This window comes from Silene latifolia, chromosome 3, assembly GCF_048544455.1.
Source record: "Silene latifolia isolate original U9 population chromosome 3, ASM4854445v1, whole genome shotgun sequence".
NCBI lineage: Eukaryota > Viridiplantae > Streptophyta > Magnoliopsida > Caryophyllales > Caryophyllaceae > Silene > Silene latifolia.
Genome location: NC_133528.1, coordinates 38,527,667 through 38,543,463, shown reverse-complemented (window position 1 = coordinate 38,543,463; position 15,797 = coordinate 38,527,667). Strand labels below are relative to the sequence as shown.

The 15,797-nt window shown below is 35.7% G+C and overlaps 1 protein-coding gene and 1 non-coding gene across 2 annotated transcripts; both read left to right on the top strand.

The window, feature by feature from the left end:
- The first annotated feature begins 567 nt into the window (after nt 1-567).
- LOC141650088 (small nucleolar RNA R71) lies at nt 568-674 on the top strand. The gene has a single exon (XR_012546150.1). It is a non-coding gene; the product is annotated as a small nucleolar RNA R71 (small nucleolar RNA).
- Nucleotides 675-4,991: 4,317 nt separating this feature from the next.
- Nucleotides 4,992-13,839, top strand: LOC141647556 (uncharacterized). The gene is made up of 9 exons (XM_074455784.1): nt 4,992-5,820; nt 6,880-7,065; nt 8,184-8,276; nt 9,362-9,544; nt 9,620-9,722; nt 9,802-9,987; nt 10,696-11,651; nt 12,352-12,713; nt 13,265-13,839. The coding sequence occupies exons 1-9, from the start codon at nt 5,623-5,625 to the stop codon at nt 13,323-13,325; spliced, it is 2,328 nt and encodes a 775-aa protein (XP_074311885.1). The 5' UTR covers nt 4,992-5,622; the 3' UTR covers nt 13,326-13,839.
- Nucleotides 13,840-15,797: the final 1,958 nt, after the last annotated feature.

The following is a 15,797-nucleotide window of genomic DNA, read 5'->3' as shown; positions in this document are numbered from 1 at the left end:
CATATTACTCATCCAAAACTCATATAAATAATAAAACATCAATTATTATTATAGTAATAATAATTGTAATATTATTTCAAGGTAATATTCTACATAATATCTAGTTAATATTAGTAGAATTTTGGGTGACATCTTGAGTGCAACTAAGAGGAGATTTCCTATTATGGAAATTTGAAGATGGAGGATCATCCATGATGTTTTATGCTCAAGAACAATACAAGGAAGGAGTCCTTGTGTTGTGCCCAAATTTTTCCTTAAGCATTGTAAGGAATACTTTTCTTATATCATTTTAGTCATCTTGTAAGGTTGCATGTAACTAGATCATTAAGAATAAATTAACAAGTAATTTAGTAACTAATTAGAAGTGTCTAATTAGGGGCCTAGTACCTTCAGTTGGCTCCCTTGGTCGGCTAAATTGTGAGTGTTATGAACCACCATTTCTTCAATTCGAATCTAAGTTTGGTCATCATCCACCTTGGTAAACCTTCCATTAGAACCGTGTTCAAGATGCTCCTTAATTCTTCATAAAGGTCATTCCAAAATTGTTGGACTTGAGACCATTCACTTAAGCTATGAAGGGGACATGATCTACAAATTGCTTTGAAACCATCCAAGGCTTCATAAAGGGTTTCATAATCACTTTGCTTGAATCCGATAATTTGAGCTCTCAACATATTGGTTTTTTCTGATGGATAAAATTTTTGATACAATGCAAATGCCAACTTTTTCCATGATGAGTCAATCCTTAGGATTGCCTTGTTGAGGCTCTTTAACCATTGTTTTGCCGCTCCAATTAGTGATAATGGGAATAGGACCCAACGAATTTGATCTTGCGTCACTCTCGTTTGAGTAATCGTATAGTCACAAAAGGTCTCCATATGTTGGTGGGGATCCTCACTTTGCATCCCACCAAATTGGTCTCTCTTAACTAGTAGGATAAAAGCGGATTTTTTTATGAAATTTCCGGTGAGGTTAACGGGTATAGGAGATCCATTAGGAAGAGTCTCTTTGGTCGGCATCTTTGGTTGATTCGGGGGAATCAAGTTAGGAATAGGGTTGGCTCTACTTTCTTGACTAACTAATGGATTCACAAACTTTTCATTATGCTCTACCAAATTATCAACTTCAACTTGCTCAACTTCCACTTCAACTAAATTGTCTACTACAAGTGAATTAGGTCCCTCCGTTGTTGAAGTAGAACCTTTCTCAATATCTCTAAACACTCTACGAAGCCTCCTCAATGTCCTTTTAATCTCGGGATCGATATATAGGCAACCATTCCTTGTGAGAAGTTCGTTTGGGCATACAAGGAACATGAATTTTTCCAAAGTGAAATATCTTCAACTCTATTTATAAACTAGTCCCCAAGACATTGTCATTCACCACAAACCACAATTATAACTTAACAACTTCCACTCATTATACCCCTACAAATATCTTCCACAAATCTCAAGATCAAAGTTACTAATCTCCCACTAACATCAAATTAGGAGCCTCTCAATATGATAAAATCCCCGGTTAAAGATCAACTGTCAAAATTTTGCAACAAGCTATACGTTCGAATTTCTATGACGTTTCAACTTAATACCTCAATAAAGAACAATTATAATCCCCGGTTAAAATTATATAAATAAATTACGGTAATTTGATTCTAAATTTAGTAAAAAATTATTTTGATACAAATTCTAAAATGTAAATAATTACGTTCATTGCGAAAAATGCTTTCAATTGAGTATAATTTTGATTATATTTATTGAAATATTTTGATATGTAGAGATGATTAAAATGAGTGTCTCATAGTATTTTACATTTACGTAAAAAAATATTTTGAGAAAGTGATAAAACTTAGACTATTAAATCTGGCAAGAAAAATATATTTGGGAGAGTCATTATGTTTATTAAAAATAGAACTTAAAGAAAACTACTAACAGACAAGTTTTTATAGTGTGAGAATGAAAAAAATTATATTGCAAGAAATTGAATACATATGAGATTTTGATAACTTTAAATAGTGTGATAAAGAGTATGTATGTATGTACACAGTAACACATTGATCGCACAGGGGAAATAGGACAACCATTCAGATTATCTAACTTAACTTGTCTCAAAATTCGCCGGCCTCCACTTACAACAATTTCCACAACCTGAGTTGACCACTACTCAATACCGTAAAGTTAAGTCTTAACTAAGACTCTCATATCGAGTGATTCATGTAATGGCTCTAAAGTAACAATTATTTTACTAACCAAAAGTATAATAATAGTCATACTAGCCTCATGCTCAAATATAACCTCAAAATAACACTTCAAGTCAGTAAACCTAAAACCATCAAGAAAGTATATCACATCCATTAGGGCTCCATTTACCGCCTACCTCAATCTTACGTAATCAGATACCAACACTTAATCAACTAGGTAGTATCCCGCGCTTCGCGCGGCCTGTTTTAAAATTTTATTATTATTATAATTGAAGTAAAATAATATAATTCATATGTGATCTTTAATATTTTTACTTATAAAAAAAATTAATTTTTCTCAAATTTAATTTGTTTAGGTTTAACTTCAATGTTTTAAGATAAAATACATACAATTTTAATTATTAAAACTAATAAGTGATAATTAATTATGCATGATCATCATTTTATAAATAGATTTGTTACTTATCTAATATCATATTAATTAAAATAAAATTTATTCGAATAACGCAACGATTAACATTGAGTTCTAAAATTATATTATTTAACGATACATTATGTCCCGAATCAGTTAATATTTGTTCAAATGATGTGAATACAATTTTATGTAATTTATATTTTTTTTGGTATAACGTGTGATATTTATGTATCAAACATATATCATCCAAACTCAATTTATTCAATTCTTTTGATTTTGTGTTGCAAGTGTTATTTGTCAAACATATCTATAAGAAATTTGCACATTTTGTTTTTTTAGACAGCTATCAATTATATTATTTTTCTACAATGATGTTTAATAAATTACATGTAAATAAAATAGGTTGAAATTTCTCAAATATTATTTTTTGAGGTTTAACTTCAAAGTATTTAAAAGATAACATATAAAATATTTAACTAAAAGTAATATTTAGTTAGTCATAATCAATATTTTATAGTTGACGCATACATATTTAATTGAAGATATTAAAGAAAAATGTAACGTATTTTCTACTTTTTCATATCGTTTATAATACTATATTACTTAATAATCATTACTTTTGTTTTGATTATTTAAATGTACTCGCGATCAATGTGTTACTGTGTACATACATACATACTCCTTATCACACTATTAAAAGTTATCAAAATCTCATATGTATTCAATTTCTTGCAATATAATTTTTTTCATTCTCACACTATAAAAACTTGTCTGTTAGTAGTTTTCTTTAAGTTCTATTTTTAATAAACACAATGACTCTCCCAAATATATTTTTCTTGCCAGATTTAATAGTCTAAGTTTTATCACTTTCTCAAAATATTTTTTTACATAAATGTAAAATACTATGAGACACTCACTTTAATCATCTCTACATATCAAAATATTTCAATAAATATAATCAAAATTATACTCAATTGAAAGCATTTTTCGCAATGAACGTAATTATTTACATTTTAGAATTTTTATCAAAATAATTTTTTACTGAATTTAGAATCAAATTACCGTTATTTATTTATATAATTTTATAATAAATTTATTAAACTATAGTTAATATCTTGCTGAGATTTATACAGCATTTATTATGCTCATATTAAATAATTAGATGTAATTAATGCTTATCATTAAGGCTGTATATGACACGTGGCGCATCCACAACGTTTCAACCCATTTTTATATATATATATATATATATATATATATATATATATATATATATATATATATATATATATATATATATATATATATAAGAATATAAGATAAGATAGGTAAATAAAAAGTTTCAATAATCCTCAAACACATTTTACTAACTCTCCATACCTAGCGAACAAGACAGCCACTCCATTAGAGGAAAGGAAATGTTAAGAAATCCCAAAGAGGAAGCAACAACGCAACAAGATCTTAAATTAAAAGAAAACCTGGGAGGATAACAAAGCTAAGAGTGAACAAATACAAGATCTTAAATTAAAAGAAAACCTTTAAATTCCCAAAACAAGTCCCTTACAATTTCACAAGAGTCCTATTTACAAACATAGCACGATGACAAGTCGATCTATTACTCTTAAAAAAAGGCCAATTGAAATGAATCACTATATCACAAGTTTTCAAGAAAAGATACACACTCACCTATACACGACAAATCGACTAGATCCCAAGTTCTTCTACCCTTTCACATCTTACGGACTCCCGAGGGTGGAAATATTACTCAAGTATAACGTTATTCCTTTATCTCAAGCACTCAACACAACCTCGAAAATTTCCAAAACCATAAGATTTACAAAGACTTCAGGGCCCTACGTCTTTCTCGACTCAAATAGCCTTAAGAGTCACTAATACTCGTCAAACTCGTCCCTTTTGGTGAAATGTACTCGTTAACTCATCCCAACTTACTAATTATAGAACTCATCCCCGACCGATTCACGATCGGGGAAATGGGGCAGACGAGGCAGGTAAAGGACTCCTTAAAGAGGCGGAGCAGAAACAACAATCTCACGTTCGTACAAAATCAATCAAGAGTCTTATCTTAGCATAATCTCATTATCATCAGTCTCGCATAATATACCTTGAGCATTGTGTAATTTTTACCCGAAATAACAGCGTTTATCAATTAATCTAGAAGTGAGGGGTTCTTCCTTTGTCACTTGTGAACTCCCAACTAATAAGTCAAATCCAATCTAATTACTCCGTATTATCAAACCATGGGTATGGACTTTTAATGTAAACCTAATTAGATCCGTCAACATCCCACGAATTATGACCATAGCAGATGGAGGCATCACACATCAACAATATAAAATTGGAAAAATATTAACCCAAAAAGGACCCATACATACGAAACAAGAATTATATCGAAAAAGGATGGGGTTGGTATTTGGTAAGACAACGAAACAAAACAGATGCCCTAATTAAACAGTTATTACTCATCATCATCTGTTACAAATTACTTATTTACATACCCTAAGCAAAACCCACGAAATAAAATTAAAAAAAAAAAATCAAATTGAGAAGAGTGAAGAAGGGCAAAAAAAATTAAAAAAATAAGGGTTTACAATTTGAGAAAAAAATTGGTGGATTTTTGGAAATTGATTTTTCTAATTCGCTATCTTTATTGGGTGTTGATGAGCTTGAATATAGCATCTACTGATTAAAAAGAAAGGAAAAAAGGGAAGAAATTCCCCAATTTTATTGATTCCGAAATTCCATCTTTTTATTCTGGGTGTTTTAAGTTGAAACAAATTGGTGCCCATATTCGATTCTGGTGAAATTTCAACTTTTTGAATAAAACCCATTTCAAAAGTTTGGATTTTGGGAAGACCCATTTGATTAATTTTGGTTGGAATAAAGTTTGATGGGAAGTTTTGTAACTTAGTATTTGTGTTTGGGTGAAGTTTTTTTTGAGGAATTTTTGCTTTTGTGTGAAGTTTTTGGGAGGAAAAGAGATAGGTACTAAATGGGTGATCTTAGGGAAACAAACGGCGTCGTTTTAGAGGAAAAACTGCCTTGTATAGGCCAGGAAGTGTGGGAAGTTGCCGAGGCGGCGACGGGGGAGATAATCAGGAGGGTGCAGCCAACTGTGGTTTCTGAGGAAAGGAGGAAAGATGTTATTGAATATGTTCATTGGCTTTTAAAAGGATATCTTGGTTGTGAGGTGAGATTTTTAATTGGTTGTAATGTTTTTTTTTTTTTGGTTTATTTCATTCTGTATTTGATATGTTTTGGTTGATTTGTAGTTTAGTTTGGTACTGGAGCTAGTGTATTTGTTTTTGTTTATTCAATTGTGTGTTAAAAAGGTGCTTGTAGAAGATTTTTATTAGTATATGTAGAGAATCAGTATATTAGTTGTGCATTACTGGATTTGGTTATTGGCAACTGATATGGTTATGTATTGATTGATAGACAACAACAATGGTTATCGACTTATCGCTACCAGTATGGATTCAAGTATTATAGCTATGTAATTTGTCGTTGTACTTTGTTGGATAAGTTTGAGTTACCGAGACTTGATGGCATACTAATCCGAATGTTTCTCTAGTAGATAAAGTGTGTAGCAACAATGACAAAACAGTGTTACTCAAGTATCTCAAAGCCTCTTACTGATGGTGGGGTGAGGGTATCAGATTTATGCAGACTTACACCCTATGCTAAATCAAATAGATTGTTTCTGAATTACCCTTGATGAAAGTAGTGTTGTAATTGCGCAGTTTGCACCGAATGACTGCTCATGTAGTGTAGATTGTGTGTAGCAAGCTGATTAAATAGGAAGGGTGAATTTTCCCGTGATTGGTATTTCGCCATTTCTTTACGAAGTTCTTTTGACAGTCTTTTGATTATCTGATCGATTGAGTACACCTGTCATATAAAAACAGCTATAAAAGTTTCATGCTTTTCATTCTGCACCTGGTTTTAAGTTAAGAGTACAAAAAATAAAGTCATTTGATGCTTGATTTTGAAAAGGTTCTCCTGATTTTCTTCAAGAGCATATCTCTTGTTAAAAATAAATACCATAACGTACAGTTCGGTTACAAGTTCAGAATATATTTGGCTAAAACTATATGATCATCTATGGTTTTGTTATCACAAGTGGCTTTACAAGATTTTCTCCCTAGTTGGTCATGGAATTATTAATTTCGGGTTGATTTTTTATATGGTTTTTTGGTGCCATTGTTCAGTTACAAATATTATGCTTTATGTGTGTCATTTTTCTCAGGTTTTCCCTTTTGGCTCGGTACCGTTGAAGACATATCTTCCTGATGGAGACATTGATCTTACTGCATTTTGTGGTTTCAACTTTGAGGAAAGTTTTGCGAATGAGGTATACTCTGTCCTAGCAGCAGAAGATCGTAACCCAGCTGCCAAATTTGTTGTAAAAGACGTGCAGTATATTTGTGCGGAGGTTTATCTTCTGACCTTTATTTATATATGTATGAATTTTTAATTACACATGCGAGAAGTTGTTTGTACTTCGCTCACTTCCCAGAACATTGAATCATGTAACAATTTGAGGTTTTGCCTCCATTCTGTTAGGCTTAAGGGAGAATAGGGTACTTGTAGCTTAGTATAAGTATGAATTTTCTGTCTGTTGCTATTACAGCTTACTTTCATATATTTTCTGTTGCTGAATATTGTGTATCATGGTTCATTGATTCATGTTGGATTTCACCGTTGTGAATCTGAATTTCTGACTTTTGTTGAAAGTGGAAACTTTTGCACTCTTGTTTGTGATCAATTTTAGATTGGATTTATGTTGTCAATCATTGATCAGTTGGATGTTATCAGCCAAATGCAAATTGCTCACTAAAACTGAGACCACTATTATGCAGAATAATTGGGAATTTTTGCGCAATATTTTTCTTCACCAAGACTGACCATCTCGAGTAATCTGTTCACCGTCATTAGATACCCAAAGTTCTTTCTTTTATCTGTGCGATGTTACCTACTCAAAATGGCTATTAAAAAGTTAAAATCCTGTGCTTTTTCCATGAAGTGTCAAATGGTCGTTGGTTGTCCTATTTTCAATTGAGAGTCACGAGGAAACACCTCTTAATTATCGCATGGGATAGGTTGCGTGCATCCAACCACCCTTTCAACGTCTTGAAAGGGAGTCTCTTTATAGGCACTACGGTAATGATGACCTGTGATTTATGTTTCATGACTATGCTTTTATTGTGATTATAACTCCGTGTTTGTGGGTAAATCTACATATCTTGGTTTTGATAATCTGATTTGTGGTTTTCCTCTAATGGTGCAACCTCAAGTATTTCAATCTTTGAGAACTAGAACTTCAAGTGATATTGTACTTCATAAATATTTTTCTTTCTGTTTCATGTGGTTTTCATAACCTCTTTGTGTTGCTAACACAAGGGTAAGGCTGCGTACATAACCCCCCCCCTTTTCTTATCCCACAATTTGTAGGACCCCATTGAGGCTTTGGGGCAATCTTGTTTTTGTTGTTGTTGTCCGTTTCCCATGGTTTATTTATAGATTGATCTCATTGAAGGTTTTTTTTGGCAGGTCAAGCTTGTAAAATGCCTGGTGCAAAATATCGTTGTAGACATATCTTTCAATCAGATAGGAGGATTGTGCACGCTTTGTTTTCTTGAGGAGGTGCGATACTTTCAAATCAATCCTTGAGATATGCAAAAAGTTTAGATGGTTTAAAATGATATTATGCAGAAAAGAGTGTATCTGGTTATTATAAAATTGTGAGACCTTCAGGGTCATCAAAGATATTACACTATGGATGTTTTATTACTGTTTAAAAACATATTCTGTGCTCCATAAGTTAAAAGGTTGTATACTTGCATGTGTTTTTTCTTCTCAATTTAAGCTTATTTGCAAAACTTATCAAGTGCCTCTTGAGTTGCTCCATGGTAAGTACTGTAATTCCTTTCCTTTCAATATTCCTTTTAAACTTGTCAATTTGCATCATCGGCCCCTGCAACCGCATCACGAACGTGTTATTAAAGATATCTGCCCAAGACAATTTTTTTTTTAAGAGATCAAGTCTTGACCAACATTCAATATCAAGATCCGCTAGTAAGATGGTGACATGGCGTTCTTTTACTCTTAGGGTGTGTTTGGATAACAAAAGTGGAGGGAAAGGGAGAGGAGGGGGAAGGAGGGAAGAGAAAGGGAGAGAAGGGAAGGGGAGGGGGAATGGAGTGTGGTTGTTTGGATACAATTTCCCTCCAAATCTTGCCTATTGTGGAGAGATTTTGATTAGGCTTGGAGGAGAGAAATTGGATCCCTTTAAATCTCTCCCCCTCCATTTCCCTCCACCCTCATTTGTTATCCAAACAAGGGATTTTAAATCCCTTATTCTCCCTCCCTTTCTTTTCCTTCCAAAACTCTCAATCCAAACACACCCTTAAGGGAGAGGTGGATATTTTTTACCCTGTTCAGAAATAAATATTTTTTTTTTTGGAAGCACTTCAGGGATAACTATTACGCTCTCCACCACTCCATTTTCTCTACCAGTACCACCACTTTGTTTTTTGCTCTATTACTGATTTACCAGTGAGATGTAGTTGTAAAATTGAGGATGCCGAATTACAAACTGGGTTATATACTTTTATCTTTTCAGCTTTTTTTCCTTGCTGTATTATCTCTTTGTCCACTATTTTTCCTTGTAATGGTTGAGTCTCATATGATACTCTCAGTTTCACTCATCTTGAATTTTTTTCACACAGATTGATCGTCTAATTGGCAAAGATCACCTTTTTAAGCGCAGTATCATTTTGATCAAGGCCTGGTGTTACTATGAAAGCCGTATACTGGGTGCACATCATGGCCTAATCTCTACATATGCTTTGGAAACACTGGTTTTGTATATATTCCACCTCTTCCATTCATCCTTGAATGGTCCTTTGGCAGTAAGTTATTTTTGGATTAACATCACTAGGGGGCACTACCTTGTACTGCATTCTGAATCATTTTGAATGTTGTAGGTTCTACATAAATTTCTGGATTACTTCAGCAAATTTGACTGGGAACTCTTATGCGTTAGTTTAAGCGGCCCCATTCATGTCGATTCATTGCCTGAAGTTGTGGGTGAGAACTCTTTTGTAGCTTGGCTTACGTGTTACACCCCCCTTTTTATGCACATTCTTATGGCGTTTGAATTTTTCAGCTGAGAAACCAGAAACCAATGTCAGCCAATTATTGCTGAGCGATGATTTCATGAGGGAATGTGTGAGAAAATTCTCTGTTCCTTCAAGAGGAGGAGAGGCGAATTACAAGACATTTATGATGAAGCATCTCAATATAGTTGATCCTCTAAAGGAAAATAATAATCTTGGTCGAAGCGTCAGCAAAGGTAGCAGATATTTTCTTTCATTCAGGTTTCTTATTTATGTACCATATTTAGGTTCTTTTTGAGGTCTGTAATTGCTATATTGATTTTGCTCTCCTGGGGAGGCTGGGAGATGATTTGTGTGTATGTGTGGTGGTTGTGACTCGTGGTGGTGGTTTTGGGGGGGGGGGGGGGGGGGCTCCTATAGAGGGTTCCGCTAGTATTGCGGGATCGAGGGCTGAGGCGTGGCTCGGCTTGGTGTGGGAGGTGGGGGTTGGTAAGGATGAGTAAATTCGAATTCCACGTGCCTAAAAGTCACTTAAATTGGAAAGGTAAAAAATTAACTGGGACTGCACAAAAAATGTAATGATTATACGGGACATGTATTTCTTATGCCCAAAATTTTTACTAACCAAACCCCCTCTAAAATCCCTCCATCCAAACAAGGGTAATATCAAGGGCATTCCAGAGTGACTTGATGTGAAATTCTGAAGCTTTTAATTCATCACACGAGGCTGATGAGGGTTTGGAGTGGTGCCTTAACTGAAGAATGTCATTTTGTTGAAGAGCTTGATAATTCTTGATCCTTGGATATTTTGCATGAATTGAGAAAAGCCATTTTGAGAATTGCTTAACTTAAATCAAGCTGTTTGCTTATCACTCTCCCTTCCGTCCACACGGCTCCCATATAAATGTAATACTTAAAAATATTTTCCAATCATTTCTGTACAGGCAACTTCTTTCGCATAAGGAGTGCTTTCTCATATGGGGCTCGGAAACTTGGACAAATCTTATTGCAGCCTCGGGAAAATATAGCTGAAGAAGTCCGCAAGTTCTTTACAAACACACTAGATAGACATGGAACTGGGCAGAGACCTGATGTTCAGGAACACCTGCAATTGTCTACGTGCAATGGCTTTATTCCTGATCTTTATCAAAATCAGATTCATGAAGAAAATTCTGACCATTTCAATACCCAATCGCGTGAAAATAGGGTAACTTCTGACGATACAGAGCATGCTATAATGAGTGACTCTAAGGAACTTGGAACAAACTTCAAAGGAACTATGGTTGAACACAAAAATGATGTGAAGAAATCAAACTGTCTATCTAGGGATGCAAATGAGCTTTCAAGTTATGATACTCGGGATAGTAAAATAATGGAAAAAGATAATGAATCTTGCCCTTCAATAGGAGGCGATGAAAAGTTGCCGTCTTGTGATTTACTTCATGCACCTCATATTTATTTTTCTCGCCACAAGGAGAACGGTAAGATGGAAAATGGGTATTTGGATGAGGAGCAACATAAAAGTTCTAGTTTGACTCAGCCAGATTTACATTCTGTGTATGAGAATGGCAGTTTAGTAGGGACAGCTATACATGATACTGTAGAACTTCCTCCTGATTTGGCGGGTAACGTTGATTGTCATCTGGACAATTTACAATATGGTCGGTGGTGGTATGATCAGGGATTGGCAATGGGCATACATCAACCTTCTATTTTCCAGCCTAATGTCTCATGGAATACAATAAATCAGTCATTGCAGTTGGGGCAGGAAGTTGCCTCTCAAATGAATGTCAATGGCATGATCCCAAGACATGCGTTCTTTTCCAGTAACCCTCCAGCAACACAATTAGTAGATGAGTCGCCCAAGGCACGAGGATTAGGAACATTTATTCCGGTTATGGTATGCACACTTTCTGATTATCTTGGTACTGTGTTTAAAATTGAAATGTGCTTTGCAACAGCGCAACAAACATCTTGACAGGTCATTCAGGCCAGGTTGTTCCAGGTCGGTTAATTTGGGGGTTCTGGACTACTTCAAGTTGTTCTTTCTTGGCACTGTTTAAAATTTAAATGTGTGCTGCAAATGCGCAATAAACATGCTGACGAGTCATTTGCGTCAGTCTGTTCTTGGTCAGGTCAATTTGGGGGTTCTGGACTACTTCAAGTTGTTCTTTCTTGGCACTGTTTAAAATTTAAATGTGTTCTGCAACTGCGCAATAAACATGCTGACGAGTCATTTGCGTCAGTCTCTTCTAGGTCAGGTCAATTTGGGGGTTCTGGACTACTTCAAGTTGTTCTTTCTTGGCACTGTTTAAAATTTTAATGTGTGCTGCAACTGCGCACACATGCTGACGAGTCATTTGTTTGGGGTTTCTGGTCTACTTCAAGTTGTTCTTTCCAGGAGTTTGACGGGTTTGGGTCAGAACAATTCAATTTGTGTTTTTCTGTTGGGTTAGTTTTTCAGGTGTAAGTGCAAGGCTATAGTTCCAATATCATTGTTTTCTCATGCTTCTTTATACCTTGCTTACTGTTTGAACGAAAGAATGCCATTTCTATGTTCTTTTTTCATTTAGCTATTTATTCTGTTTATTATCTGGCAGAATTATCACTCATACATTGATAGGACCTCGCCAAAGGAAAGGTACCAAGGGCAATTCAAATATCCTCGTGTCAATGGCCGAGGTCCATCACCTCTGGAAAGAATCCCGGTGCAAGGTCCTTTTCGTCACGCTTTTGGGAGACCAAAATTTCATGGATTTCATGACACTTTCCCAAGGGGAAAGATCTTTAAAGAAACCAATGGATTTATACAAGCTCCTGATAAGGTCTTTGAGTACGACCGTCCCCTGGACATACCACCTGAAGCAGTGATGCAAGAAACAGAAACGTGCAAGTCTCCAGAATCAGATCCTTCTTCTGGAAGCGATGATGCACCACCTGTCGTTGGCGTTAATGATATCAGGTACTCAGTACTCCCATAGTCTTGTCTTTCACAATCTATTTTACTCCGACTTGCCATATCATCTTACGTGCCTGCATCTCACACTCAACACTAGGCATGGGTAAAACTATTACAGCATTAGGTCCGGATGTCTGACCGGGTTGGTTTCATGTCCGCTATTTTGCCGAGGGGTTGTGTACGGGTCACTTTCGGGGCCTATGTCTCTCATTTTTGGTGGTTAGCATCAAGGCTTTCCGTCTGTAATTTGGATAAAGTTAAGTTTAGTTGACTAGTCATTTCAGATCAGTTAAGCCAGGCTTGGGTCTACTCTGGGTTGTTTTGGGTGGGTGTAATTCAGGTAGGGTTAGGCCACTTCACATCGGTCTGTTTTGCCAAGTCGTAACATGGGTATTATGACACTTATACACTTCATTTAGGTGAAACCATTATAAAACAGTCGAGTCTAACACTAGGACACACTTTTAGACTGTTGAGTAAAACAGCTTACAATTGAACGACTAACATTTCTTCTGCCAAAGAATTCATCATGTCTTTCAACTGCTTTCTTGTAGGCTCTCTGTACAGTCTTTTCGGCTAAAAGACGACGAGGATTTTCCACCTCTATGCACTTGAAAGACATCTAGTCTAGAAGAAAGGTTTGAAACTACATAATTATAGCTAGATAGTTGGCCATTTTCGCAGGGGTTTAGAGGCATTTTTGTACATTTCGCCATGCCGTGTTCTGTAGTGCCCAGCTCTCATATTACTTATAATACTTTTTAAGTTTTCGAGTAGTACACATACAAAACCTAAGTTAATGTTTCTAACACCTTTTTTTTCTCGAGTCATCTTATCTCGTGTCTGTAGATAAATTTCGAAATGCGAAACTTGTAGTAGATGGCTAGTGTAATGCGCGGATGTTTCAGTGTATTATTTTTGCTACTGGGATCAGTTTTTGTTGCCTAGCGATGTAGTGAGGAACTGAGGGTTCTTTACTGAACCCCGTGTAATCTTTACTCTCTTGATTTTCTTAAGCTTTAAACCATTGTATTAAATATTGTTCTCGGTTGTGATCGATATCAATTGTGATACCGTAATCTCAAAATCAATAACTGTCAAAATATTGCTGTCTGGATGACCTTTATTAGAAGAACAGATTGCTATGTGGTATTGGCAATTTGGCACCTAGATTTTTTAAGCTGTTATGGGACGCTTTTCAATTAGACTTGGCAAATTGACACGACCCAAATGACCGACTTGATACTCAAACTGAGGACCCGAACTTGACCTGTAAGTATATTTGACCTTAATCAATACGAATAAAATCTAACCCAAATGTTTATTGTTGCTGCATATTATTATCCTTAAATAACTTGATTATAACATGCCTCAAAATAATTGTAACTGTAATGATGCGACTCAACCAAGTATGACCCGAATTCTTGCCGGTCTGAAATGACCTTGTCCGAATTTACTTGATCAGCACCTGATTGATTGACTTACCCATTTACCAAGTCTAGTTATAATACATTAAAATTGCAAATGTTATCTAATATAACTGGTAATGTCATTGAGTAAGTGATGTGCAATTGTTCACCGATTAACGTAAAAATTCATCATTCGTTGGCACTAGAAAAAAAAAAACGTAATTGCTAAATTCTACACACTCTTTTACTTTATCCTACACATTTTGTCAACTTTTTCCACAATTACCCTTCCTCTAAAAAAAAAAACTCTCTTTTCCCCTTTTCCAAAACCTAATTAAAATTATCCCAAATTTTCAATTATGAATTGTAGATGTCAATTAAACAGATAATTACTTCATTTTATTGATTAGATTTACATAAATTTCGATCAAATGTTTTGTGAATTGGAGTTACGAACTTTGCCGATCAAATATAATTGACGAACTCCTCCATCGATTGAATTTATATACACTGTATTTCAATCTTGGTTTGTACAAGGGCGGGGCACTGTGGTGGGGCGCCGGTAGGGCAGAGATGTCGCGCCAGGATTGGGCGCCGGTGGGGGTGGAAATGCGCTGCAGTGGTGGGTGAAGGGTGGTTGGTAGGGCAACAACATGTGGCGAAAGTGGATAGGTGTGACGATCCGCACACTCGAACCCTTAAATTTATTCATACTTATGTAATTTCATTTCCTTTGTACATTTGTAGTAAATACTTTACTAGTTTAGCATAATTAGCATAGCTTTTCTTTATAGCTTTTCTTTCCATAAATAGGTATATCACTATTCTGTATTTTCAATGTTTCCTGCTACCAGGATGTAACTATCAAATTTTCCTCTTTAGGGAGTACTAGTGAATGAAAATATGCTTCCTACCTTGTGCCTTCGTATTGCTTGTTGTTGCTTTGTTATGAACGACTTTTAGCCTTCACTTTTCTAACAAGCCGTGTTTGTGGGATCGACACTAGGATCCCGACTCACACACCCGAGACCGATTACGAACGCCTAGTGCTTGACAAACACTAGTGCTTGACGCTCTCGTTGCAATCCAGTCGAGTGTTGTCGAGACCCTAGTATCGTGCTAGTGAGCGATCCTTCACTAGTACGAAGAGCCTTGTCGCTTGCATCTTGCCTTGAGACGGGCAAGAGTGCGCGCCACGATCCGGCTAAAGTACCGGACCGTGACAATAGGCAATGGAGGGGATGTGGGATGGAGCTACGGTCATAGGCGCAGGGTGGTGGAAGGGTGAGGATGGGGCGATGCAGGCGGTCCTATGATGGGTGAAGGCTGGTTGGTAAGGGTGGGTTGGGTTGTTGGCATAGTTTTTTATGTGTTTATCAAGAAGAGGGTAGAGAGAACTCGAGAAGTGAGATGGGTTTAGTTAGAGTTAGGTTTAAAAAAGTGAGAGGGGTAATGTTGGAACAAGTCCCAAATGTATGTAGGATTAAGTAAATTTTTGTGTTGGAAATAGCAAGTCCAAAAAAAAAGAATAAATTGACAATCATGTGATGATTCACAAAAGAGGGCAACTGGACGTCAAATTAAGGAGTGTCTTTTCAGGAGTCGCTCTCGTTATCAAATGGTGATCCAATTAAAATAACAGATGTTTGTTCCGTTTCAATAAATCACTAAAGTTGAT